This window comes from Bos indicus, chromosome 4 (genome assembly GCF_029378745.1).
Source record: "Bos indicus isolate NIAB-ARS_2022 breed Sahiwal x Tharparkar chromosome 4, NIAB-ARS_B.indTharparkar_mat_pri_1.0, whole genome shotgun sequence".
Classification (NCBI taxonomy): domain Eukaryota; kingdom Metazoa; phylum Chordata; class Mammalia; order Artiodactyla; family Bovidae; genus Bos; species Bos indicus.
The window spans coordinates 91,848,471-91,870,485 of NC_091763.1; the positions used below are offsets into that span (position 1 = coordinate 91,848,471).

A 22,015-nucleotide genomic window follows, 5' to 3' on the forward strand; every position below is an offset into this window, starting at 1 on the left:
AGAGAAAGTACTTCTGAACCTTTTCATGCTTCCATTTCTGACATTTGTATCAGAAGGTGACAGGTATACATGTTATATAGTCCATGAGAGTATTCCCTCAATAAAGGGATACTGCTTTTGGCCCAGAGTGGGCCTGTGATTCCAACTATATTAGATCACTGTACCACACATGACAAAGAGAGGGAATTCCAACCCAAAAGAAAGCCTTAAAGCCTGCCTCCAGCCTTGCGGTTAGTCAACTGCTCGTCCTCAACCGCAGCTCCACCTCTTAAACCATCAAACCAGGGCTACTGGGAAAGAGTCCAGTGGAGCCAGAATGTTATTTTTTCAAAACTGAACCCTAGTGGCACTTGTTTGGGTGCTGGAATAACCTTAAAATTCAGCACAGCTTATCTTTGAATCATCCACTCTTTCCCTGAGTCCTGAGTTGCTTGTTAATTCAATAAAACTGACTCTAACCACCTAAGACATGGATTTGTAAATAGAACTCCTTATTGCCAAATTCAGACTTAAATTGAAGAAAGTAGGGAAAACTAATAGACCATTCAGGTATGACCTAAATCAAATCCCTTATGATTGCACAGTGGAAGTGAGAAATAAATTTAAGGGACTAGATCTGATAGACAGAGTGCCTGATGAACTATGGATGGAGGTTCATGACATTGTACAGGAGACAGGGATCAAGACCATCCCCATGGAAAAGAAATGCAAAAAAGCAAAATGGCTATCTGGGGAGGCCTTACAAATAGCCGTGAAAAGAAGAGAAGCGAAAAGCAAAGGAGAAAAGAAAAGATATAAACATCTGAATGCAGAGTTCCAAAGAATAGCAATGAGAGATAAGAAAGCCTTCCTCAGTGATCAATGCAAAGAAATAGAGGAAAACAATAGAATGAGAAAGACTAGAGATCTCTTCAAGAAAATTAGAGATACCAAGGGGACATTTCACACAAACACAGGCTCAATAAAGGACAGAAATGGTAGGGACCTAACAGAAGCAGAAGTTATTAAGAAGAGGTAGCAAGAATACACAGAAGAACTGTATAAAAAAGGTCTTCACGACCTAGATAATCACAATGGTGTGATCACTCACCTAGAGCCAGACATCCTGGAATGTTAAGTCAAGTGGGCCTTAGGAAGCATCACTACAAACAAAGCTAGTGGAGGTGATGGAACTTCAGTTGAGCTATTCCAAATCCTGAAAGATGATGCTGTGAAAGTGCTGCACTCAATATGCCAGCAAATTTGGAAAACTCTGCAGTGGCCACAGGACTAGAAAAGGTCAGTTTTCATTCCAATCCCAAAGAAAGGCAATGCCAAAGAATGCTCAAATTACCACACAACTGCACTCATCTCATACGCTAGCAAATTAATGTTAAAAATTCTCCGAATTAGGCTTCAACAGTACGTGAACCATGAACTTCCAGATGTTCAAGCTGGTTTTAGAAAAGGCAGAGGAACCAGAGATCAAATTGCCAACATCCGTTGGATCATCAAAAATCCAAGAGTTCCAGAGAAAACATCTGTTTCTGCTTTATTGACTATGCTAAAGCCTTTGACTGTGTTGATCACAATAAACTGTGGAAAATTCTGAAAGAGACGGGAACCAGACTACCTGACCTGCATTCTGAGAAATCTATATGCAGGTCAGGAAGCAACAGTTAGAACTGGACATGGAACAACAGACTGGTTCCAAATAGGAAAAGGACCATATCAAGGCTGTATTTTGTCACCCTGCTTATTTAACATATATACAGAGTACATTATGAGAAACACTGGGCTGGAAGAAGCACAGGCTGGAATCAAGATTGCCAGGAGAAATATCAATAACCTCAGATATGCAGATAATACCACCATTATGGCAGAAAGTGAAGAAGACCTAAAGAGCCTCTTGATGAAAGTGAAATAGGAGAGTGAAAAAGCTGGCTTAAAGCTCAACATTCAGAAAACGAAGATCATGGCATCTGGTCCCATCACTTCATGGCAATAGATGGGGAAAGAGTGGTAGACTTGGGCTCTAAAATCACTGCAGATGGTGATTGCAACCATGAAATTAAAAGACGCTTACTCCTTAGAAGGAAAGTTATGACCAACCTAGACAGCATATTAAAAAGCAGAGATATTACTTTGCCAACAAAGGTCCATCTAATCAAAGCTATGGTTTTTCCAGTAGTCATGTGAGAGTTGGACTATAAAGAAAGCTGAGTGCTGAAGAATTGATGCTTTTGAACTGTGGTGTTGGAGAAGACTCTTGAGAGTCCCCTGGACTGCAAGGAGATCAAACCAGTCCATCCTAAAGGAGATCAGTCCTGGGTGTTCATTGGAAGGACTGATGTTGAAGCTGAAACTCCAATACTTTGGCCACCTGATGCGAAGAGCTGACTCATTTGAAAAGACCCTGATGCTGGGAAAGATTGAGGGCAGGAGGAGAAGGGGATGACAGAGGATGAGATGGTTGGATGGCATCAACCACTCAGTGGACATGAGCTTGGGAAACTCCAGGAGTTGGTGATGGACAGGGAGGCCTGGTGTGCTGCAGTCCATAGGGTCGCAAAGAGTCAGAGACAGCTGAGCAACTGAACTGAACTGCTTTTTTAGCTCCGCTGGCTAGAGTGGGGTTGGTGAGGTCCCAGTCTCACATTTGGCCTTCAGGCAAATTAGCTCCATGCCAGAGCCTATTTAGAACCATTGATTGCATTGTTTCCTGGCCAATGACACCATCTTTCATTCTAACCTGCCATTGTTCACAAAATAAGGCAAGTCAGGTAGGATGCTTGAGTGCTGGAGGACAGGGTTAACTCAAGATGAATATTCAACTAACAGTGGACATCAATTATCTCCCTCCTCACTACGGTCAGCATAACTGTGTATCAGGGATTCTGAGGACTTCCATGCACATCATCTAATTTATCTTAAAACCTTATGAAGGAAGTACTATTATTATCTACTTTTTGATCCAAGAAAGCTAAGATTTAGATCCCTTTGCTATACACCTGTCTTCCCAGGTGATGCTAGTGGTAAAGAACCTGCCTGCCAATGCAGGAGATGCAGGAGGCATGAGTTCGATCCCTGGGTGGGGAAGATCTCCTGGAGGAGGGCATAGCAACACACTTCATTATTCTTGTCTAGAGAATCCCAAGGACCGAAGAACCTAAGGTTAAGGTCCATGGGGTCACAAAGAGTCAGACATGACTGAAGCAACTTATCACGCTGTACCCCTAAAATGAACACAACATTGTAAATCAACTATACTCCAATAAAATTTTTTTAATTTTAAAAAATAAAATAAACACACACACATAACAAAAAGAAAGCTAAGATTTAGAAATTAACTAGCATGCTTAAAATTTGTTATTGTTGTTTAAGTCCTGTGCAACTCTTGGTGACCCCATGGACTACAGCACACCAGGCTCCTCTGTCCTTCACTAACTCCTGGAGTTTGCTCAAATTCATGTCCATTGAGTAGGTGATACTAAATAACCATCTCATCCTCTGCCATCTCCTTCTCCTTTTGCCTTCAATCTTTCCCAGCACCAGGGTTATTTCCAATGAGTAGTCATGCCTAAGGTAGTACAGCTAAAAAGTGTTACATCAGAATTTGAACCCAGGAAGTCTGACTATGAAACCTGACCTATTTCATATAGTTCACATTAATCTGCTTTACTCAAAACAGTACCAAGCACCACTAGACAAGTACATTACCGTAATCTATAATTTGAAGAGACAGCTCCTGAGGATAAATATCTATAGGACACAAATATCACTGCAACAAATCTGCATAGGAATGATATGTCTTTTGTTCTCTAAACAATATAAACCCAAACATTCTCAGAACTGAAATGATAAATCACTTTGAGAACTCTAATACATAGAATTGTCACAATGTTAATACTTAAATTTAAAATGTAAGAAATAGTGCAAACACTAATGAAACTTAGAATTCACTCTAAATCCATGTAAAAAGAAGCAAGGGTGAGCTGGAGCAAGAATATGTCACCATCCCTACTTCCCAAAGGAGCCCAGGGTGGCAGGTGGGGGACACAGAACAGATACCTGACTCCAAAGTTGAGCCTCAGCAGTAGACCTGGGGCTAAACCAGTCTCCCCAAGCAGAGAGGGAGCCTGGGAGAGTTTTGGAAGGAGACAAATGGCCAACATTGAAAACACGTGCCTGTCAGCTTACTGGGCCAAAGGGAATAAAGCAGCAGAAATTGGCTTCATTCTGAAAACAGACAAAGGTAGCTTAGTGAAAAGTGAAAGTCACTCAGTCGTGTCCAACTCTTTGCAACCCCATGGACTATACAGTCCATGGAATTCTCCAGACCAGAATATTGGAGTGGGTAGCCTTTCCCTTCTCCAGGGGATCTTTCCAACCCAGGGATCAAACCCAGGTCTCCCACACTGCAGGCTGATTCTTTACCCCCTGAGCCACAGGGGAAGCCCAAATTGATGTTATACCTGGATCCCTTCCCAACCCACCAGCCTGGTACTCATTATATGTTTAAAATATATAAATATTGTGCTAAGTCACTTCAGTTGTCTCTGACTCTCTGCGACCCCATGGACCATAGCCTTCCAGGGTCCTCTGTCCATAGGATTTTCCAGGAAAGAATACTGGAGTGGGTTGCCATGCCCTCCTCCAGGGGATCTTCTCAACCCAAAAATGGAGCCCTCATCCTCTATATCTCCTGCATTGGCAGGCAGGTTCTTTACCACTAGTGCCACCTAGAAGCCCAACAGGAAGATTACACGTATATTTTTATGTTAAGAGTGCTTAGACATAGGGAGAGTCCCTTAATACAGCTGAAAGAGATGTCTCTGTCTTTTGCCAGAGAACGCTTTCTATCAATTTAATGGGTAAATAAGCCCTTTCTCCCCACTGTTGGGAAAGGAGGGCCTCTTGTGACCCTCTATTGATTAAGACTGCTGTGGAATGTTATTTGCAATCTCATCGCATAATGGAAATCAGGAGGTAGCTGTCATGGTTTCTGAAGACAAATTGCTGGTAGCTGAGTCAAACCATAGCCTCTTTTCGTCTCTTACTGTTCTCAATTCCTTGTTAATGTGTACCTCACAGTCTAGGCTTCTTAAATCGGTCTGCTCCACTGTCATAGGTAGTAAAAATGAGGAAACGTGGTCATCTAAGTGACCCTGCTCTAGGAACTGTGTTCAAGAGGCCATTCCACTGATCAGGACTCCTGAGCCATGCATTATTTAATAAGGAACACAACTTCCAAAAGGGCACACAATTAAAAATAGATCCATACAGCAGCTGCTGTGATTATGACCAATAGGAACAGAAATTCAACCAGGCATGAGTCAAAAGAATAAAAGGCCGCTACCAGACAGAACATTGTTCAACCTCATTTTTGTCTTGTGTACTTTGACTTGCTAAGTCAGCCAGCAAGCGATTTGCAGGGAGCAGAGGTTCTCAAAGCGTGATCGGCAAAACGGCAGCATCAGCATCACCTGGGAACCACTGGAAATACCAGGTCTCAGACCCCAACCCAGACTTTCTGACTCAGAAGCTCTGCCAGGGGCTCAGCTATGCTGCTTTCACAAGCCCTCTGGGTGATTCAGATGCAGACTAAAGTTTCAGAGCTACTGGGCAGGAGCCAGGGGCAGCCCCCAGAGGTGAAGTTTCCCCAGAAGGTACAACCTTTGGCTGTTTTATAGCTTTCTAGCTAGCTTCTGAAGAGTCTGGGAAGAAACCTGTCCTGAAACCAAATAAAAGCACTGCCACCTTCAATTTGGCTGTATGCTAAAACTTCTCTTTAAAAAAAAAAACAAGTCTCTAAATGTCTTTAAAAAACTAACCACTGCGATCTTCGGGGTGAAAGAGTTAACAGAAGAGCATAGGCCTTTCCTTGCACAAATTTATTTATCTACATAGTCGGTAAAGAATCTCCCTGCAATGCAGGAAACCTGCGTTCAATTCCTAGGTCGGGAAGATCCCCTGGAAAAGGAAATGGCAACCCACTCCAGTATTCTTATCTGGAGAATCCCAAGGACATAGGAGCCTGGTGGGCTACAGTCCATGGGGTCGAAAGTTGGACATGACTTAGCAACAAAACCACCACCACCACATATACCCTGACTTGTTCTAGAAAGGCTTTTCAGACAACTTCTTATGCAAAAAAAAAGAAAAAAATGCATAGTACTGTCACAATTCTCTTGGAAAAACTCACTACTTTCCAAACAACCTCGTTATTATTTACTTAAATTTTTAATTTTGGCTGTGCTGGGTCTTCATTGCCATGCAGCCTTTTTCTCTAGTTGCGGTATGCAGGCTTCTCACTGCGGTGGCTTCTCTTGTTACAGAGCATAGGCTCTAAGGTGTGTGGGCTGTAGTTGTTGGCTCCGAGGCTCTAGAGCTCAGACTCAAGAGCTGTGGCACCGGGGCTTAGTTGCTTTGTGACATGTGGGATCTTCCCCAACCAGGGATCAAACCCATGTCTCCTGCATTGACAGGTAGATTCTTTGCCACTGAGCCACCAGGGAAGCCCTTATTTACTTTTAACTGAATGAAAGATTCTTTAAATTCTATAGGCTTGTTTTATAGCTTTCTAGCTATCTTCTGAAGAGTCTGGGAAGAAACCTGTCCTGAAACAATTTTCAAAAGTTTCACACACATGATTTCATATAATCCCATAATAATCCTTCTTTCCCCTACTCCTTTATTGCCCCTCTCCTCTTCCCTCTCCTCACTCACGCATGTGTGCATGCTAAGTTGCTTCAGTCATATCCAACTCTTTGCAACCCTATGGACAATAACCAGCCAGGCTCCTCTGTCGAAGGGTTTCTCCAGGCAAGGATACAAGTGCATTGCCATGCCCTCTTCCAGGGGATCTTCCCAACCCAGGGATCAAACCCGCATCTCTTTATGTCTCCTGCATTGGCAAGCGTGTTCTTTACCACTAGCGCCACCTGGGGAGCCCGTCCTCACTCACAATCACTAGTTAAAGCAATTTTTTTTTTTTTTGGCTGCACCATGGCTGGCACTTGGGATCTTAATTTCCTGACCAAGGATCAAACCCAGGCCCCCTGAAGTGGAAACTTGGAGTGTTAACCACTGAACTGCCAGGGAAGTCCCTGCCTTATTAAACACTGAAAAGACAGGCATTAATCACTGTCAGGTCTTAAGATATCTTCAATATTCACTTTAAGATGTTAAAACTTTTGAGGCTAGAAAAAGGGAAAGTAAGAAACATTTAATTTAAATTCACCAAGTTTAAAATCTGCTCCACCCAACAAGTCATGATGCTGCTTTAACGGTCTGAGCACACAACCACAACACTAACACTGGTTCTAAGTTACTCAACGTCATAAAGAGCCATGGCCTGTGATGCGGGCCTATGTCATGTCAGTCTAACTTATAGCAAAGTGTTTTGGGGGAATTCGTTAATTCAGCCCCTCTGTTGGTCCAAGAAGGGGCACTATGACATCAAAATTCACTTGAGAGCTAACAGTGCTCAGGCATCTAACAATGCCTCTGGCATTGTTTTTACTTTTTTTTTTTTAAAATGATTAAGTGACCTTAAGAAATCAAAGTCAAATAACTTAAAGGATTTATTGAATAAATGATGCTCTATTCATAAAATTAAAGTTTTATAGCTCTCAGTCCTGGACAAATAACAGAATCACCTGGTGATTATAATATACCAAAGCCAGGGCTCCACCCCAGTTTTGTTGGTCTTCTGTAGGATTTGGGCTTTTTAAAAAACTATCCAGGTGATGGTAACATGCAGCCAGGGTTGAGAATTACTGAGGTGAATCTATACTAACCAATATGGAAATCTCTCCCAGTCACATTGTTACATGAAAAAAAAAAAAATGTCATAAGGCATATCTGTTAATAAAATTCTATGTATGTAACTTTACTGAGAGTTATATGTGTTTGAATATAGCTTCTTTCCATTTTACACTATTTACTTATTCATTGCTTGGACTTTCAAAATGAGAATGTGCTCATGTCTTTCACTTAATTTTTAATTTTAAAAATCTGTTTGGAGAAAACATGCATTGGTAGGAAAATGAGGCAGCACAAGAAAATATAGGAATTCCCCAAATATACCATCTCTCCTTCTTTCTCCTCCTTTCCCTCCTTTTGCTCCTTTTTCTCAAACAGTACAAAAGTACAACACAAAAAATCCCATATCTGTTCTATGTACCCAACACCTATTATTTCCAATATCTGGAATTGGGGTGAGGGAGGTGGAAGTGGGTGGAGAGATATGGTTCATTCATTCATTCAGCAAACATTTATTGGGTTTCCAGATAGGTCCATACTAGGTATGGGAAATACAACCACAAATAAGACATATATGCCCTATGCTTATCATGGGTATCATCCTGCCCTCATGGAGCTTCGTTACATGTAACAGAGAAACTTAATGTAGTGGAGAGAAGTGAGAAAAGACTTGCCCAAGTGGAAGTAGACCTTCATCATGGAAGTAATGACGGCCATGAGAGCTTTAAGAAGAGTGGCATGACCACATCTGGACATTTATGTATCCCTATTGCCGAGTTGTGTCAGCGACAACAGGCAGTGCCCATTTCCCCCATCTCACCCACTTAGAGGCACTAAGAGAGAACACCCGTCATCTCTCATCTGAAGTGAATAGGCTCTTTACAAAACTCAATTAGAGCTTGCCACAGAAGCAAAGGATTGACTGAGGAGTCTATCTTTCAATTTTCCATTATCTATTTGCCATCAAATAAGATTTAACATAAAATGTTGCCTCCTGCTGAGTTTATTGATTGGGCTCATTTTTCTGTCCATCTAACTAGATAAGCCTGGATAGGCAGATTTACCTGTTCAGAGTTTAGAGTGAAGAAAGCCCACTGTAAGCAATAAATAACTTGCAAAATGCTTGGCTTTATGGGAGTGGTTGCTGCAATTAGTGGAGTCTCTTGGAAGAAAATACATCTTTGTAAACACAGAAGGGTTGGCGAGCACATCTAGGGCAATGGGATGCTTCACTGTACTTCACCAACTTAACATGAAGGTCAATTTTAGCCATTTAGAGCCAGGACGCTTCCACACGGGGAGAAATTATCTAGCCCACAAGTGGATTTCTATTCAAAAGTCCCATTTGATTACTTTGGAAAGCATACACTATAGACTAACCTCCCATCCTTCAATAGTCGAAAATTAACTCTAGGTAAAGTTCACCAGAAAAACAGGAGAAAGAGAATTACATCTGACACTGTCCTTTCTTAACCTCGATGCATCTATGTGGACATTAACATGCATTACCTCCAAGCGCCAATGTGCTATTTTTAACTTAGAATGTTCAATCTTTGCCCACAGTAAGACATGATTAGTGTTTTGAGGAGCAGATTTGCTCTAATTTAAAGGAGAGGGGTGGAAATTTCTAGAAAAGGAAAAAAATCCCAGCTCTTTATAAAACATATGCAAATTCCTCGAAACTGCTTTATAAAACAAATTTAAATGATGGGCTCCCTGGCCAACATACCCAAAAGACTCTCTCGTTCTTTTTAATTCTTTTCAAACTACACAATCTCTATCTGAGAGTTAGACTCCTCTTTTCTTTGGTCTCTCTGCAACGCAGGAGCCACTGAAATGGCAGATCTGCTTTCATGCAGGTTGGAGCAGTTCCGAGTTTTCTGAGTTTGCCACTTTGCAGTTATCCTAATTGATCCTACTATTATCTACAAATATTAACATTGCTGTTGTTTTTGTTCAATTGCTCAGTCGTGTCCAACTCTTTGCAGCCTCATGGACTGCAGCATGCCAGGCTTCCCTGTCCTCCACTATCTCCTGGAGTCTGCCCAAGTTCATGTCCATTTGAAGAGGAAAAGTTAAAATTTTACATAACCTCCTGCTCCTTCTGCCTCTGTAACTCAGCTTGCTCCTTGCAAAGTCTGGATCACGTAGGTCTCAGAAAATGGGGACTCACAATACTAGGAACTGGAGCTTATCTCACTCACCCTTGTCCTGCTCTTTGCAATCACCCAGCCTCTGCAAACCCACAAACATGCTTAATCATGCCTCAGTTCTGTTCAGTTCAGTCACTCAGTCATGTCCGACTCTTTGTGACCCCATGATTTGCAGCACGCCAGGCCTCCCTGTCCATCACCAACTCCCAGAGTTCACTCAGACTCACGTCCATCAGAGTCAGTGATGCCATCCAGCCATCTCATCCTCTGTCGTCCCCTTCTCCTCCTGCCCCCAATCCCTCCCAGCATCAGTCTTTTCCAATGAGTCAACTCTTCGCATGAGGTGGCCAAAGTACTGGAGTTTCAGCTTTAGCATCATTCCTTCCAAAGAAATCCCAGGGCTGATCTTCAGAATGGAGTGGTTGGATCTCCTTGCCAATGTATAAAAACTACGTAACCCCTTTGTTCAGGGCTCAGAGCTTGGAGTGTTAACTCCTCCAACAGCTGAGCTAATAAGCCAGAATTCTCCAACTCTACCAGTGTGGTGCTTGGTTTCTCAATTACTGATTTCTGCAACACTTTGAGTCAGTGTTGCCATCAACCATCTCATTCTCTGTAGTCCTCTTCTTCTCCTGCCCTCAATCTTTCCCAGCACTTGGTTAGACATAAAACAGTCACCGAGGTGACTGCTCTGCCCCTCTGTTAACCCAAATATGACGTGTGTGTGTGTGTGTGCTAAGGCTGTGTGTAGCACTTCTAAAAAGTTCAGATCATTAACGTTCTGTCTGTGACTCTCAAACTTGTTTTCACTCCCAGTGCTCCTGAGAAACAGGAGACAGTGCAATCAGTAAAAATGGTTCTCAGGCGGGAGTTGGCAGGCTCGCACTCACTGGGTCCTGTCACAGGAAAAGCCTCTGAGGTAGTTCTGACCGCTGATACCCCATCCCCCGGGCAGGAGGAGACAGTGCACGCCCCTTGACCCGGGTAGACAATCACTGGTTTAGTGTGGCATTCAGTGCCCCAGGGGCGGGGCCACAGGGCAGCTTCTGCCCGTCCCCCTCACCAGTAGTCTGGCTCCACTCCCTGTCCAATTCACCTCTTAAATTAAAGGACTGATTTTTTCATTTGCCCCTGAGCTTTGACAGGAAGAGAAACAAAGGGCAACATTCCTTCACTCTAGAAAGGAGCAGGACCAGCTGTATTCCAGGGCAGAGGAGATGCATAGGTGCATGGTGGTGGGCTGCCAGCATGCTCAGTCATGTCCCACTTTCTGTGACCACACAGACTGCAGCCCACCAGGCTCTTCTGTCCATGGGATTTCCCAGGCAAGAATCCTGGAGTGGGTAGCCATTTCCTTCTCCAGGAGATCTTCCCCACCAAGGGATGGAACTCGTGTCTCTTGAGTCTCCCGCCCACTGTTCTCCACCCCCAAAAGTGCTGTCTCTGGGGGGCTAAATGAACCTCCCTCCGTGTCTGAATTCCCTTTACAAAGATACACCATTTCATCAAACCACAATTCGTGATCCCACGAAAAACAGAATCTTCCTCTGACTTAAACAGACATGCTATATGCAGATGGCATATACCTCCTTTCCTGAAACAAGACTGCAGTTAGGAGAACACAGAGGGACATGAAGCCAGGAAAGACTGCCAAGGTAGGTCAGACTGAAGGAAGAGGAAGCTGGGGGTGCCCGAAGGACTTTGTCTCCTTCACAACGTAGTCCAGGCAGATACTACATGGCTTTACCCGGACTCTCCATAAAAAAGAGAACTGAGACATTCGGAGTTACTTCTTATTTCAGCCCAGATATTTTCCATATAATTTTAAACAGATTCTAAAAAACCCAACTAATGCTTATTGTTGAGCAGGACAGTGATAAATTCGTTAATCAAGACCTTGTTTACATCCCTCACGGTCAGGGTTAATCGTTTGTGGGTTTCCAAACCAAGATGCTCAACCTTCTGTAACTCCATTAATCCAGGAATAAGTGGCACAATGTTGATATCCAGGAGTTTTTTTAGATACTGTGGGTCATATGCTGTTCTGGAGGGTCCCAAGCTCCATAAAATTGTCCTAAATGTTTAATTTTATTCACAGTCACAGCATTTGGTTAATCAAAGTATTAATCTTTCAAAAGGAAGTATAAGCCCTTCCCCAATGCATTAATTTGCCAATCATTCCTTTGATAACTATTCTAATATTTCATGTCAGTCCTAGCATACATGTTTAAACAGAATATATTTTCACACATAAAGTGAAACATTTTCTATTCCAAAAGTGACCATCATCATTTCATAATTAATATCAGTGTGGAGCGCTGGCTGGAGGTCTCATATAAATCATCAAAATAAATGAAAATGGCACAACGATGAAACTGCAATTATCAATTCAGTCACGTGATTCCAGGTTCAGCTAGAAGACAGGCTGATCACTTACATCTTCTCACTTGCTTATAAAAGACAAATTTTTCAAGCCCCAGTTATTTGGTTAAAAAATATATCTGCTTCCAGATATTAAATGCTCACTCTGGACCAGCATAGTGGTCTTAGTTATGACACCTAGCATAACCCCACGCCACTACTCTTGCCTGGGAAATCCCATGGATGGAAGAGCCTAGTAGGCTACAGTCCATGGGGTTGCGAAGAGTCGGACAGGACTGAGGGACTTCACTTTCACTTTTCACTTTCATGCATTGGAGAAGGAAATGGCAACCCACTCCAGTGTTCTTGCCTAGAGAATCCCAGAGACAGGGGAGCCTGGTGGGCTGCCGTCTATGGGGTCCAACGGGGTCGCACAGAGTCGGACACGACTGACGCGACTTAGCATAACCAAGATCTCCTCCTGGCTAAAAGGCAGGAATGGCAGCCCCTTCATCTGCTGATGGATGGTTTCCAGAATTGGCCTACAGCACTGGACTCTGCCCAGAGTCAATGGTAGTTCTCCCACCTGGTTGAATAAGGTCCCTCAGAGTCACCCAAGAGGGTAAGGAGAGAATTGGCCTCTCAGTGAGAGAAGAACAAAGCAGAGAGAAGCCAGGTCTAGAAGGCATTAAAACAAAACCTGCCCTTTGGGTAGCCCGAAGTTTCCTTTGGCAGCCCAAGCAGACAAAGGACAGTCAGGTCCTGGTGGAATCCTTCACCTGCATTTTCTCATTAAATAATCCAATAGACTAACACAGGTAAGGGGTTACCTTGGCTCCAGGTAAGGGGTCAGTTGGCCCAAAAGAAGTTGCTAACAACTTTATCCAGTTTCCTTTGAAAGTTTCCAGAGATGGAGAACTAGAGCACCTTTGGCCACCTATTTCAATTTGGCATCCTTCTTGCCAAGGAGGCTCTTCCTAACGTCTGGCTCAAATATCTCAGGCATTCCCTGATGCCTTTGTGTGACTCTTCAGTACTCCTTAGACACAGAGCACTTCTGCTCAGCAGCATCCTCATTTGAGAAAATGTCATCAATCCGAAAATAGTCATTAAGCTGTCTCTTACCATTCTCTCCTCTAAACTAAGGGAATTCATACAGAAGCTAGGGGGATGTTGTAGACATGAACCAGACTAGATGGTCCTCCAAGACAGCTTCCAAACCAGAAAGACTTTGATTTGAACACTTCTATTTTTTTTTAAGTTTTCCATCACTTTGTTCATTTTCGTCATTATATCTGTCATCTATCCGACTTCTCCATATTCTTTTAATATTTTTAAATCTAATACACACAGAAACAGTTTCTCATAATATTAAATGAAGACTCATTAATTCAGAATAAGTTGGAAAAGTCATGTCCCACTAAGTAAAAAAATCAGAGTGACAAATATTTTCAGTTTTTAAAATGTTGCCTATTACCAAAGACTACATAACAAATATTAATAAATAAAATGAGAATGTTAATGAAAAATAAGTTACAATAACTTTATGGGACTTTATGCCTTCAAACTATTGTTTCATATTTATATTCTTTTGCCAATTTTATCTGATATGTAAATGCAATCTGTAGGTAATAGATCATCCTAAACCAAAACGTTTCACATTATCCTGCTAAATCTGAGCTTTTAATGCAATAAGAATTGTCTGAATTAATGAGATGCTGCTCCATTGTAGCTAGAATAAACCTGACAACTTCATGGCCATCTTCTAGTCCAGAGTGTCACTCCCATCTACACATTAGTGATAAATACAATTTCCTCACACAGCAACTTTTGTCATAACAGAGCATCCCACATTAAGGAGGTTTCACCAAGTAAATTATCTTATACCTCAAATACCATAGAAACGTTTGATCTGATAAATGAGCTAAAAATTCATTAGACTCTCAAAAACTACTTGCTTTGCTTTAAAATCAGCCCAGTTATGTACACGCTGCTATATTTAAATGGATAACCAACAAAAACTTATTGTATAGTACATGGAACTCTGCTCAATGTTATGTGCCAGCCTGGACGGGAGAGGGGACTAGGGGAGAAAGGGTACATGTATATGTACGGCTGAGCCCCTTCAATGTTCACCTGAAACTACCACAATATTGTTAACAGACTATACCCCAATACAAAATGCTTTCAGTGTTAAATAAAAATTAAATTAAAAGAGAATATCACAAGATACTGAGGATTCAACATGTCATGGGAATTATCACCTGTTTGTTCAGAAAAAAAAAAGTCACAATCAATCCAATTAATTGCTTTAAAAACGTGGAACCAAATCAACACTTGTAGAAACCTAGACACAAACTCCTCTCTTTGGGGAAACTGTGGCCCTGAAAGAGTCTATGAGCATCTTTACTGGGTTCACTTTCTTCTTAAACCTGCAGCTGGAATTAGGACTACTTATTATCTTTTCACAATGGTCAGAATTGTCTAGTGCCTTTACCTACCTTAAAAAGTCTTAAAATGTTAGCCACCATGATGGACACGGAGCTCGCGGCAGCACCGATAACACCAGAAATCTTGTCAGGCTTGGTGAAAATGGGCGGATCTCCATTAGCACATTTCACATCGGAAGCATCCTTCTCTATCAAAGCCTGCACAAACGTTAGGGACTGCTCCAAAGCATAGGTGTCCCTGGAACAGGTGTCGAGGATCCGGACACCCAGAGTGATATTGGAGAGGAGATCAGGGTCCTTATTAATCTGGTCAATTGCATAAAGCATGGCCTCCAATCTGTGGATCCCCTTCTCTTTCTTCAGCTCCCCACAAGGCACCCCTCTCTCTCCCTTTGCATGGACAGGAAAGAGACCTCCCAAAATGATGTCCCCATCCACTCGAATGGAATGGGCATACTCTTGGCTGTGAGTTCTTTGCATCATCGTGAGGATCCAGTAGAACTTGGCCGTCAGGAGAAAGAAACAAGGGCAAGAGGCTGATCGCTTTCCCTCGCATACCATTTTCTCCACGGGCGGTGTTGCAATCCAATACCCAAAGTTTATTCTTGCCACAGAAGAAGGGGGACCACCTGAGGCTGCACCTTCTGGAGGCTACCATCAGGGCCCATGGGGAAAAGGCTCTGTGGGTTTCAGCAAGTGTTCTTGATTTGAATGTCACAGTGAATTTCCATCAGACCCCAAGGTTCTATTTTATTTCCACATAAAGTCAACTTGCCTGGAATGATGCAAAAATCAGAGAAACAGCTGAGGTTCTGATGTTGGGATGAGGTCACCAATTCACGTTCTTGAAGTCAGCCCTGTAGCAGAATTATTCCTGGAGGGCAGAAGGAAGAAAAGAAAGGGTTCCATTCAATGGGCCTACATTTTTCATTTCTTAAGCCCTGTTTGCACCGACCTCTTTTTTTGTTGTTTCATTTTCACTATTCAGTAAGAAACTAATTCCTTCTGTCCCCTTATGATTCTGAACACCTGGCTGCACTGCATCTAAACAGAGATGGATGACACTTTTGGAGCAAGAGAAACAGAAAAGTTATCAGTAACTAGGTTGACTCTTCCAAATCAGAAAGTACTTTTATTTACCATTTTATTTCAACAAATCCAGTTTCCACGAAGGTAAAAATCCTGTGATTGATGGTATTATTTCTTTTCAAATCTGTTTTTGCTTTTTACAGCTGTCTGAATTTAGCATTTAAATTTTGTCCACAAAATCAGAATGAACGGCTATTTTCTGTGATGTATTCAACAAGCCAGTTATCTGTTAATGACATTTTTTGGTGCCTCGGATTTCCCAAGGGAAAAAGTGATTATTCAATCACAAAAAAAAAAAAGAGAGAGAGAGAGAAAATCCACCCAAGGAGCCCAAAATGTGTAAGTTTTAGAGCTTGTGAAAAGATTAAACATAGAATGTCAGCGATTTCATGTAAATTATCTTATTGTTCTCTGGTAATAAAAAATGACATGAAAATCAAACATATAGGGTGGGTTATGTGAAAAATATTCCTATCACCTTTGTCTGTTTCCCATTAATTTGTCAGAATGGAAGCAATCGGTATGCTTGCAGTTCTGAAGTAAACACTCCTTGATCCTAGAATCACTATGACCAAATCAGAGCTGGAGATGAACTAGAGTTTCTCAATTTTGTCTGACTCAGTGGGAAAAACAGTCATTTCATCAAGATGAGAAATAACCAAGAGTGAAAACAACTACAAGCAAATCTGTAGAAGTTTATTCTAAGACCTTCACTCTTAAATAATTCCATGAGATTTTTTCAAAGGACTTTAGTGGAGGTTTAACTGAAAATGGGAACTGACTTCATGGAAGGGAATTTGATGTTTGAAATGTACATGCAATTAACAGGGTAAACACACCAACATATTTTGCTAGAATGGGTAATCTAATGTTCATTTCTAACCTACTTATACAAACAAATTTGAAACCTGAAATGTGGATAATTCTCCTCTACCCTAGTCAACCAACATCTGGTTGTATTTTCCATTCACTTGTTCAATTTCCAGTTCATAAAATTTTCATCCTGTCCTCACTATCCCAAAGGAGAGGATGGTGCCTCCCTAGAGAACAACTGAACATATGTCCAAAACCCTTCAGAGAAGGCTGCACTTTTTTCAATTTCAGATGAAGAGAGGGGACTCGTCAGAGCCCACTGCCTGGAATTTCAGAGTACACACCTGGAACACACTCAGAAATACAGCCAATGACCCAGTCTGTTGAGACAGTTCTTGTCTGCCCATGATAAGCATTTCTGGACTCTTGACACTTGCCAAGCTCTGGATTTTCCCAATTCTGCCCCAAAATACTTAGTCCTTTTCCTTTTTTCTCTCCACTTGTCAGATGTTCTATCACATGTAATTTTCCTAGCAGCTGCTTGTCCCACAGAAAATCTGATTTGGCAACAGCCTGACCTCAGGCATTCCACAAGAGGAAAACACTTAGAAAGTCAAGTTGACTTTCTGGATGACGCCATTGAAGTGATGGACCATAAATTACACCAACCACCCATTAAGAGAAAGAGTATTGTGTTTTACAGTTTCACAAGGAAGACCAGTTAGAAGACAATAAAACTTTAACTCTGACCACTAATTCAGGGCTTGAGACCAAGTCCACAGGGCTGGGCTGACTCTGAGTGTATCCTTTCTGGCAGAGCACAGAATGAATGGATACTCAAAGAAGAGATGATGAAGGGGAAAAGGGAATGTGCTGTTCTTCAATGACCAGCCTTTCTTCGTTACTCCAAGCCACCTCCCAAGTACTTAAAACACTTCAGAGAATAAATGGTTATCAATTATAGATGACCATAAACACAGTTCATCTGTTAATTACAAGTCATCCTTACCTCTGCCACTCACATAACACTAACCTAGTTCCCCTTGCTGTACAGCCCTGGAAATAGTAAAATAGAGTTTCTTTTAAAGGTATGCATCCCATAGGTCTGTTTAGAGCTTTAAGTTAAGGAAAAGTTGGGGAGCGAGTAACAGAGAGACAAAAATTAGTTTTGTTTAGTGGATGTGCGTGTAAGTCCTTCAGGCGTGTCCAATTCTTTTCGACCCCATGCACTGTTGCCAGCCAGGCTCCTCTGTCCATGGAATTCTCCAGGCAAGAATACTGGGGTGGGTAGCCATTCCCTTCTCCAGGGGATCTTCCCAACCCAGGGATTGAACCCAGGTTTCCCACACTGTGGGCAGAATCTTTACCGTCTTAGCCACCAGGGAAGCCCTTGTTTACTGGATGAATGCTCTTAAATGGAAAATGAGAAGTTCTATTTTGGTTGTTATTTATTGGGCAGTTTACTTGTAATTTTGCTTAAGTTTCCTCCTTTGCAACATAGAATTAATGGCACATAACCTCTCCGAAGCTCAGTTTCTGGTCTGTAAAGGGGTGTCAGAACCCACCACATGGCACAGGTTATGTGCTGGCCAAGGTAAGATCTCAGTAAACAGGACCTATCATTGCTAATTTAGTCTGTGGTTCATTTTTCACTGAAGCAGAGCAACTGTTTCCATATTTGCCCAGTTGGTGAGGCTGTAACTGAAAATTTCCGTCACTTTAAAAGTAAAATCAGAGCTACTCATAAAATATTGAAATACAGCAGTTATTTCAAAATCTGATACATTGTCATAAGAATCAGACTCCTGATGGCTAGAAGGCTTAGTTTTCCTTTTAAATTCTAAGGGAAAATATATTTGAAAGTTTGTGGAAAACGACATAAATCTGGTGGCATCGTATAATCTTGCATTGCCTAATCTTGCTCTTGGGCAATTCTTGGGAGCTTTCATCTAAACTCATCCTAGTCAGAGTCAATGAATTTTAATGAAATAATGACCTTTTTATGTTACCGAGCCAAATAGCTCTACTTCAGGTTCTGGGCTTGATTTAAAATCAGGTTTTCTCTGAAACTGACCTTCCTCTAGGGCTCGATACAAACCAGCCTGAGCTGATGGACTTCTTCAAAGAGGTGTGAGGTCCACACTCCTGAAAACATCCTCTGAGAGGAGCTTCTAAGCCCTCAGAAGGGCCTTCCAGGAGGCTTACCCATTAAATGCCCATGCAGCCCTGTTCATTACCTCCCAGCCAGTCCTAAGTACATCGTATATGGGTACCCTGCAGATCGTTAGCACTTCCATTAGCCAACGCATTGGCCCAAGTCTGCTGGGGAGCAGGCCCCCTGATCTGAGTCTGTGGCTCCAGCTGTTTCCTGAAAGTATGGACAACTCCTCCAGGGCCAAGACCGTGAATTCTGCTTCTTTTTATTTTCTAGGTACCTTCTCAGTGCATGCTTACTAAATTACTTCAGTCATCTCCAACTCTTTGCAACCCTATAGACTGTAGCCTGCCAGGCTCCTCTGTCCATGGGATTCTGCAGGCAAAGAATACTGGGGTGGGCTGCCATTTCTTCCTCCAGGGGATATTCCCAGCCCAGGGATTGAACCCACGTCTCTTATGTCTCCTGCACTGGCAGGTGGGTTCTTTACCACTAGCACAACCCAGGAAGCCCTACCTTCTCTGTATCAAAGACTCACCTAACAGAGTATCCATTGAATTTTCGTACACCAAGCTCTTACGTAAATGAGAGGGAAAAAAGGCTCAAAGAGGTTGAAGATGGCCCAAAGACCTGAATGGCACCACAGGCAAAGTCCTCCAGGCGGGGGGTGGGGGGGGGGTCCTGCCCTTTGAGGAAACCCCGCAGAGCTGCAGAGATTGACTGGGACAACACAAGGAGAAGGCGCTGCCCCTCCACCGAAGTCTTTCAGAAACAGGCACAGCTTTGTTGACCAGCTCTTTAAGAAAAACAATGCACTCATTAGGAGGGGTTACTGGGGACATTTCCAGGGCAGGGTGATTTCTGAATCTTTCAAAGGACTGAGAATATCAAATGCAGTTTGTCCAAACACCTGGGCTTCAAATCAGGTTTCCCAGGCAGCCTGATAACAGTGAGAACAAAACCACCAAGCCTTGTGGTGGGGGGTTAGTGAGGAGTCAGTGGGGGGGGATCTATCAGGAGCTGTCACCAGGTCACCAGGTCTTCCTCCAGCACTTGGCTAGTGCTTTTGAGACATGACAGGATAAAATCCTTACAGGAACAGAAATAGCCAAGGATTGTAATCATTTTCTCATAAAAAGGCCAAACAGCCTCCCTCTGCTGGATTCTATTCAGCTCTTTAACAAAAAGGTTAAACCAAATATTGTCATCAATTCACAAAATTGCAAATTTGGCAGTTTCTCCCCATACTTGCAGCCCTTTTTCGGCTGCTGTAGAAAATGCATCAGATTTGTTTGTCACCTCCTCTGCCACCATAGGTGTGCACAGCCCTGGAATTCTGGTTGGGGCAGAGTGAGGATGGGCTAGACAGAGCCTTCCCTGGTAAGAGAGTCCCAGATTTGGATCCTTGTCTGACAATCCCTGGCTGGTGACACTCAACATGTCACGTCACCTCTATGTGCTTCCATTTCCTCATCTGTGAGATGAGTGAGATGGACCATATAATCTCTAAGGTGTCTTCCAGCTTCCCGTTCTGAGGTTCTATTATTTAATAATAAAGGAATATGAGATTATGCTCAAAACACCAGAGCAAGGCTTTGCCAACAGAACACAATAACTGATTTTGTTTGCAAGCTGAGTGGCTTTTTCCCATCAGTAAAAGAGGATTGTGAAAGCTCTTCTCTAGGAGCAGGCCCCACATTAAGAAAATCTGATACAAGAGAAGCTCAACTGACTAAACAGATAAATTAGAAGGTGATTATTTGCATTACAAAAGAATTCACCACGGGTTTCCTTTAAATAGCTAAATCCCCCCATGCATCTAAAATGCAATCTGATTTAGTAGAATTCAATTTGTGCCATTTTTTTTTATTTTTAATAACACAGCCATTGCATAAAAAGACCACATTTAAAGTAATGAGAAGCCACTTTTATAATATGTGTCATATAAGGAGAGGGGAAGGGGTGAAACCAACATTTATTGAGTGCTACAATGTGCCTGCAACCCACTCCAGTATTCTTGCCTGGGAAATCCCAGGGACAGAGGAGCCTGGTAGGCTACAGTCCATGGGATTGCAAAGAGTCAGACACAACTGACCGACTGAACAACAAACACAACACGCCTGGACCCTCGCACATGTTATCTCACTTCCACTGCACGATACTCCCAATGAGGTTGGTGTCACAGCCTCCACTGGGGATGTAAGGAATCTAAAAACAGAAGGATTATACGAATATGTCTAAAATCTTGGGCACGAATTCACATAGACTGATTGTACCTTCTTTCCCTTACCTCACACTCTTGGGTGCAGCAGACCATGATGGATGGCCAGCTGACCTTGATTTGAAGGTTTGAACTGTGAGTGTGGCATCCTAGGGTCTGAGAAGTGCCCCCAGCACTCACTCCACTCACTCCACGGCACAGGGTAAGTCACTAACCTGGGACCAGTTTGTTTCTAAACTGAGGGATGATTTCTGGCCACCTCCCAGGGTTTTGAAGTCAAATGATACAATGTATATCAAAGTACTTCATAAACTGCCAAGTGCTATAAGAATGCACAGGGACACTATTCTTTAACAATTGGTCCTACAATTCAAATAGTTTACTGATATGTTGTGCTTAGAAGACTTGGAAGACCTGAAGAAAAAACACTTTTCCATCATACACAGGGCTGGTCAGACCTTAATAAGTCATGTGTCCAATGAATCAAAAGAAAACTGGAAAGAAGGACATAAGAGGAAAGTCAATGGAGATCAACATCTGGCTGGAGAGCTGAAGTTCATGGACACTTGGAGCATCCAAGAGGGTTATTCTGGAGAAAGTGGTGACAAGATATTCTTCTGTAGGGAGAAGAGGACAAGAGGAAGCCTTCCTAAGTTGTATGCAGGATATGATGCAGAGCTTCTACCACTAAGGCTTTTACCACAGATACACCTTTACCTGGAAAAGTATGTGCCCAGTAATTTGCACACACTCCTCTTTAGCCTCTTCTACATCTTCCCACTTCTGCACACCTGCTCCCTCCTCCCCCAGACCTGGATCTTCCCTCCGTCAGTGCTGATGTGTGTGTTCTGCAGGTCAAAATCTTAAGACTTGGTTCTCTTGTTACTTTGGCCCTCCCCGGGCAAGGAGCAAATTCATCAACAGGGATCAAAACCTGAAGATGCATTACTTGTCACCCCCAACTGGAACATCTGCATTTTATAACACTGTTTCCAGGAGATCCACAATTTCTTTACCAAAGAAATGT

General features: G+C 42.5%; 1 protein-coding gene across 2 annotated transcripts in view; it reads right to left on the minus strand.

The window, feature by feature from the left end:
• Positions 1–22,015, minus strand: part of GRM8 (glutamate metabotropic receptor 8) — an 850,055-nt gene that overhangs the window by 823,913 nt on the left and 4,127 nt on the right. For both annotated transcript variants that reach the window (XM_019959027.2, XM_070788098.1), the window contains exon 2: positions 14,762–15,584. In XM_019959027.2, coding sequence (XP_019814586.1) covers positions 14,762–15,271 — 510 coding nt within the window. In that variant the 5' untranslated portion in view covers positions 15,272–15,584. The remainder of the gene's footprint in view (positions 1–14,761; positions 15,585–22,015) is intronic.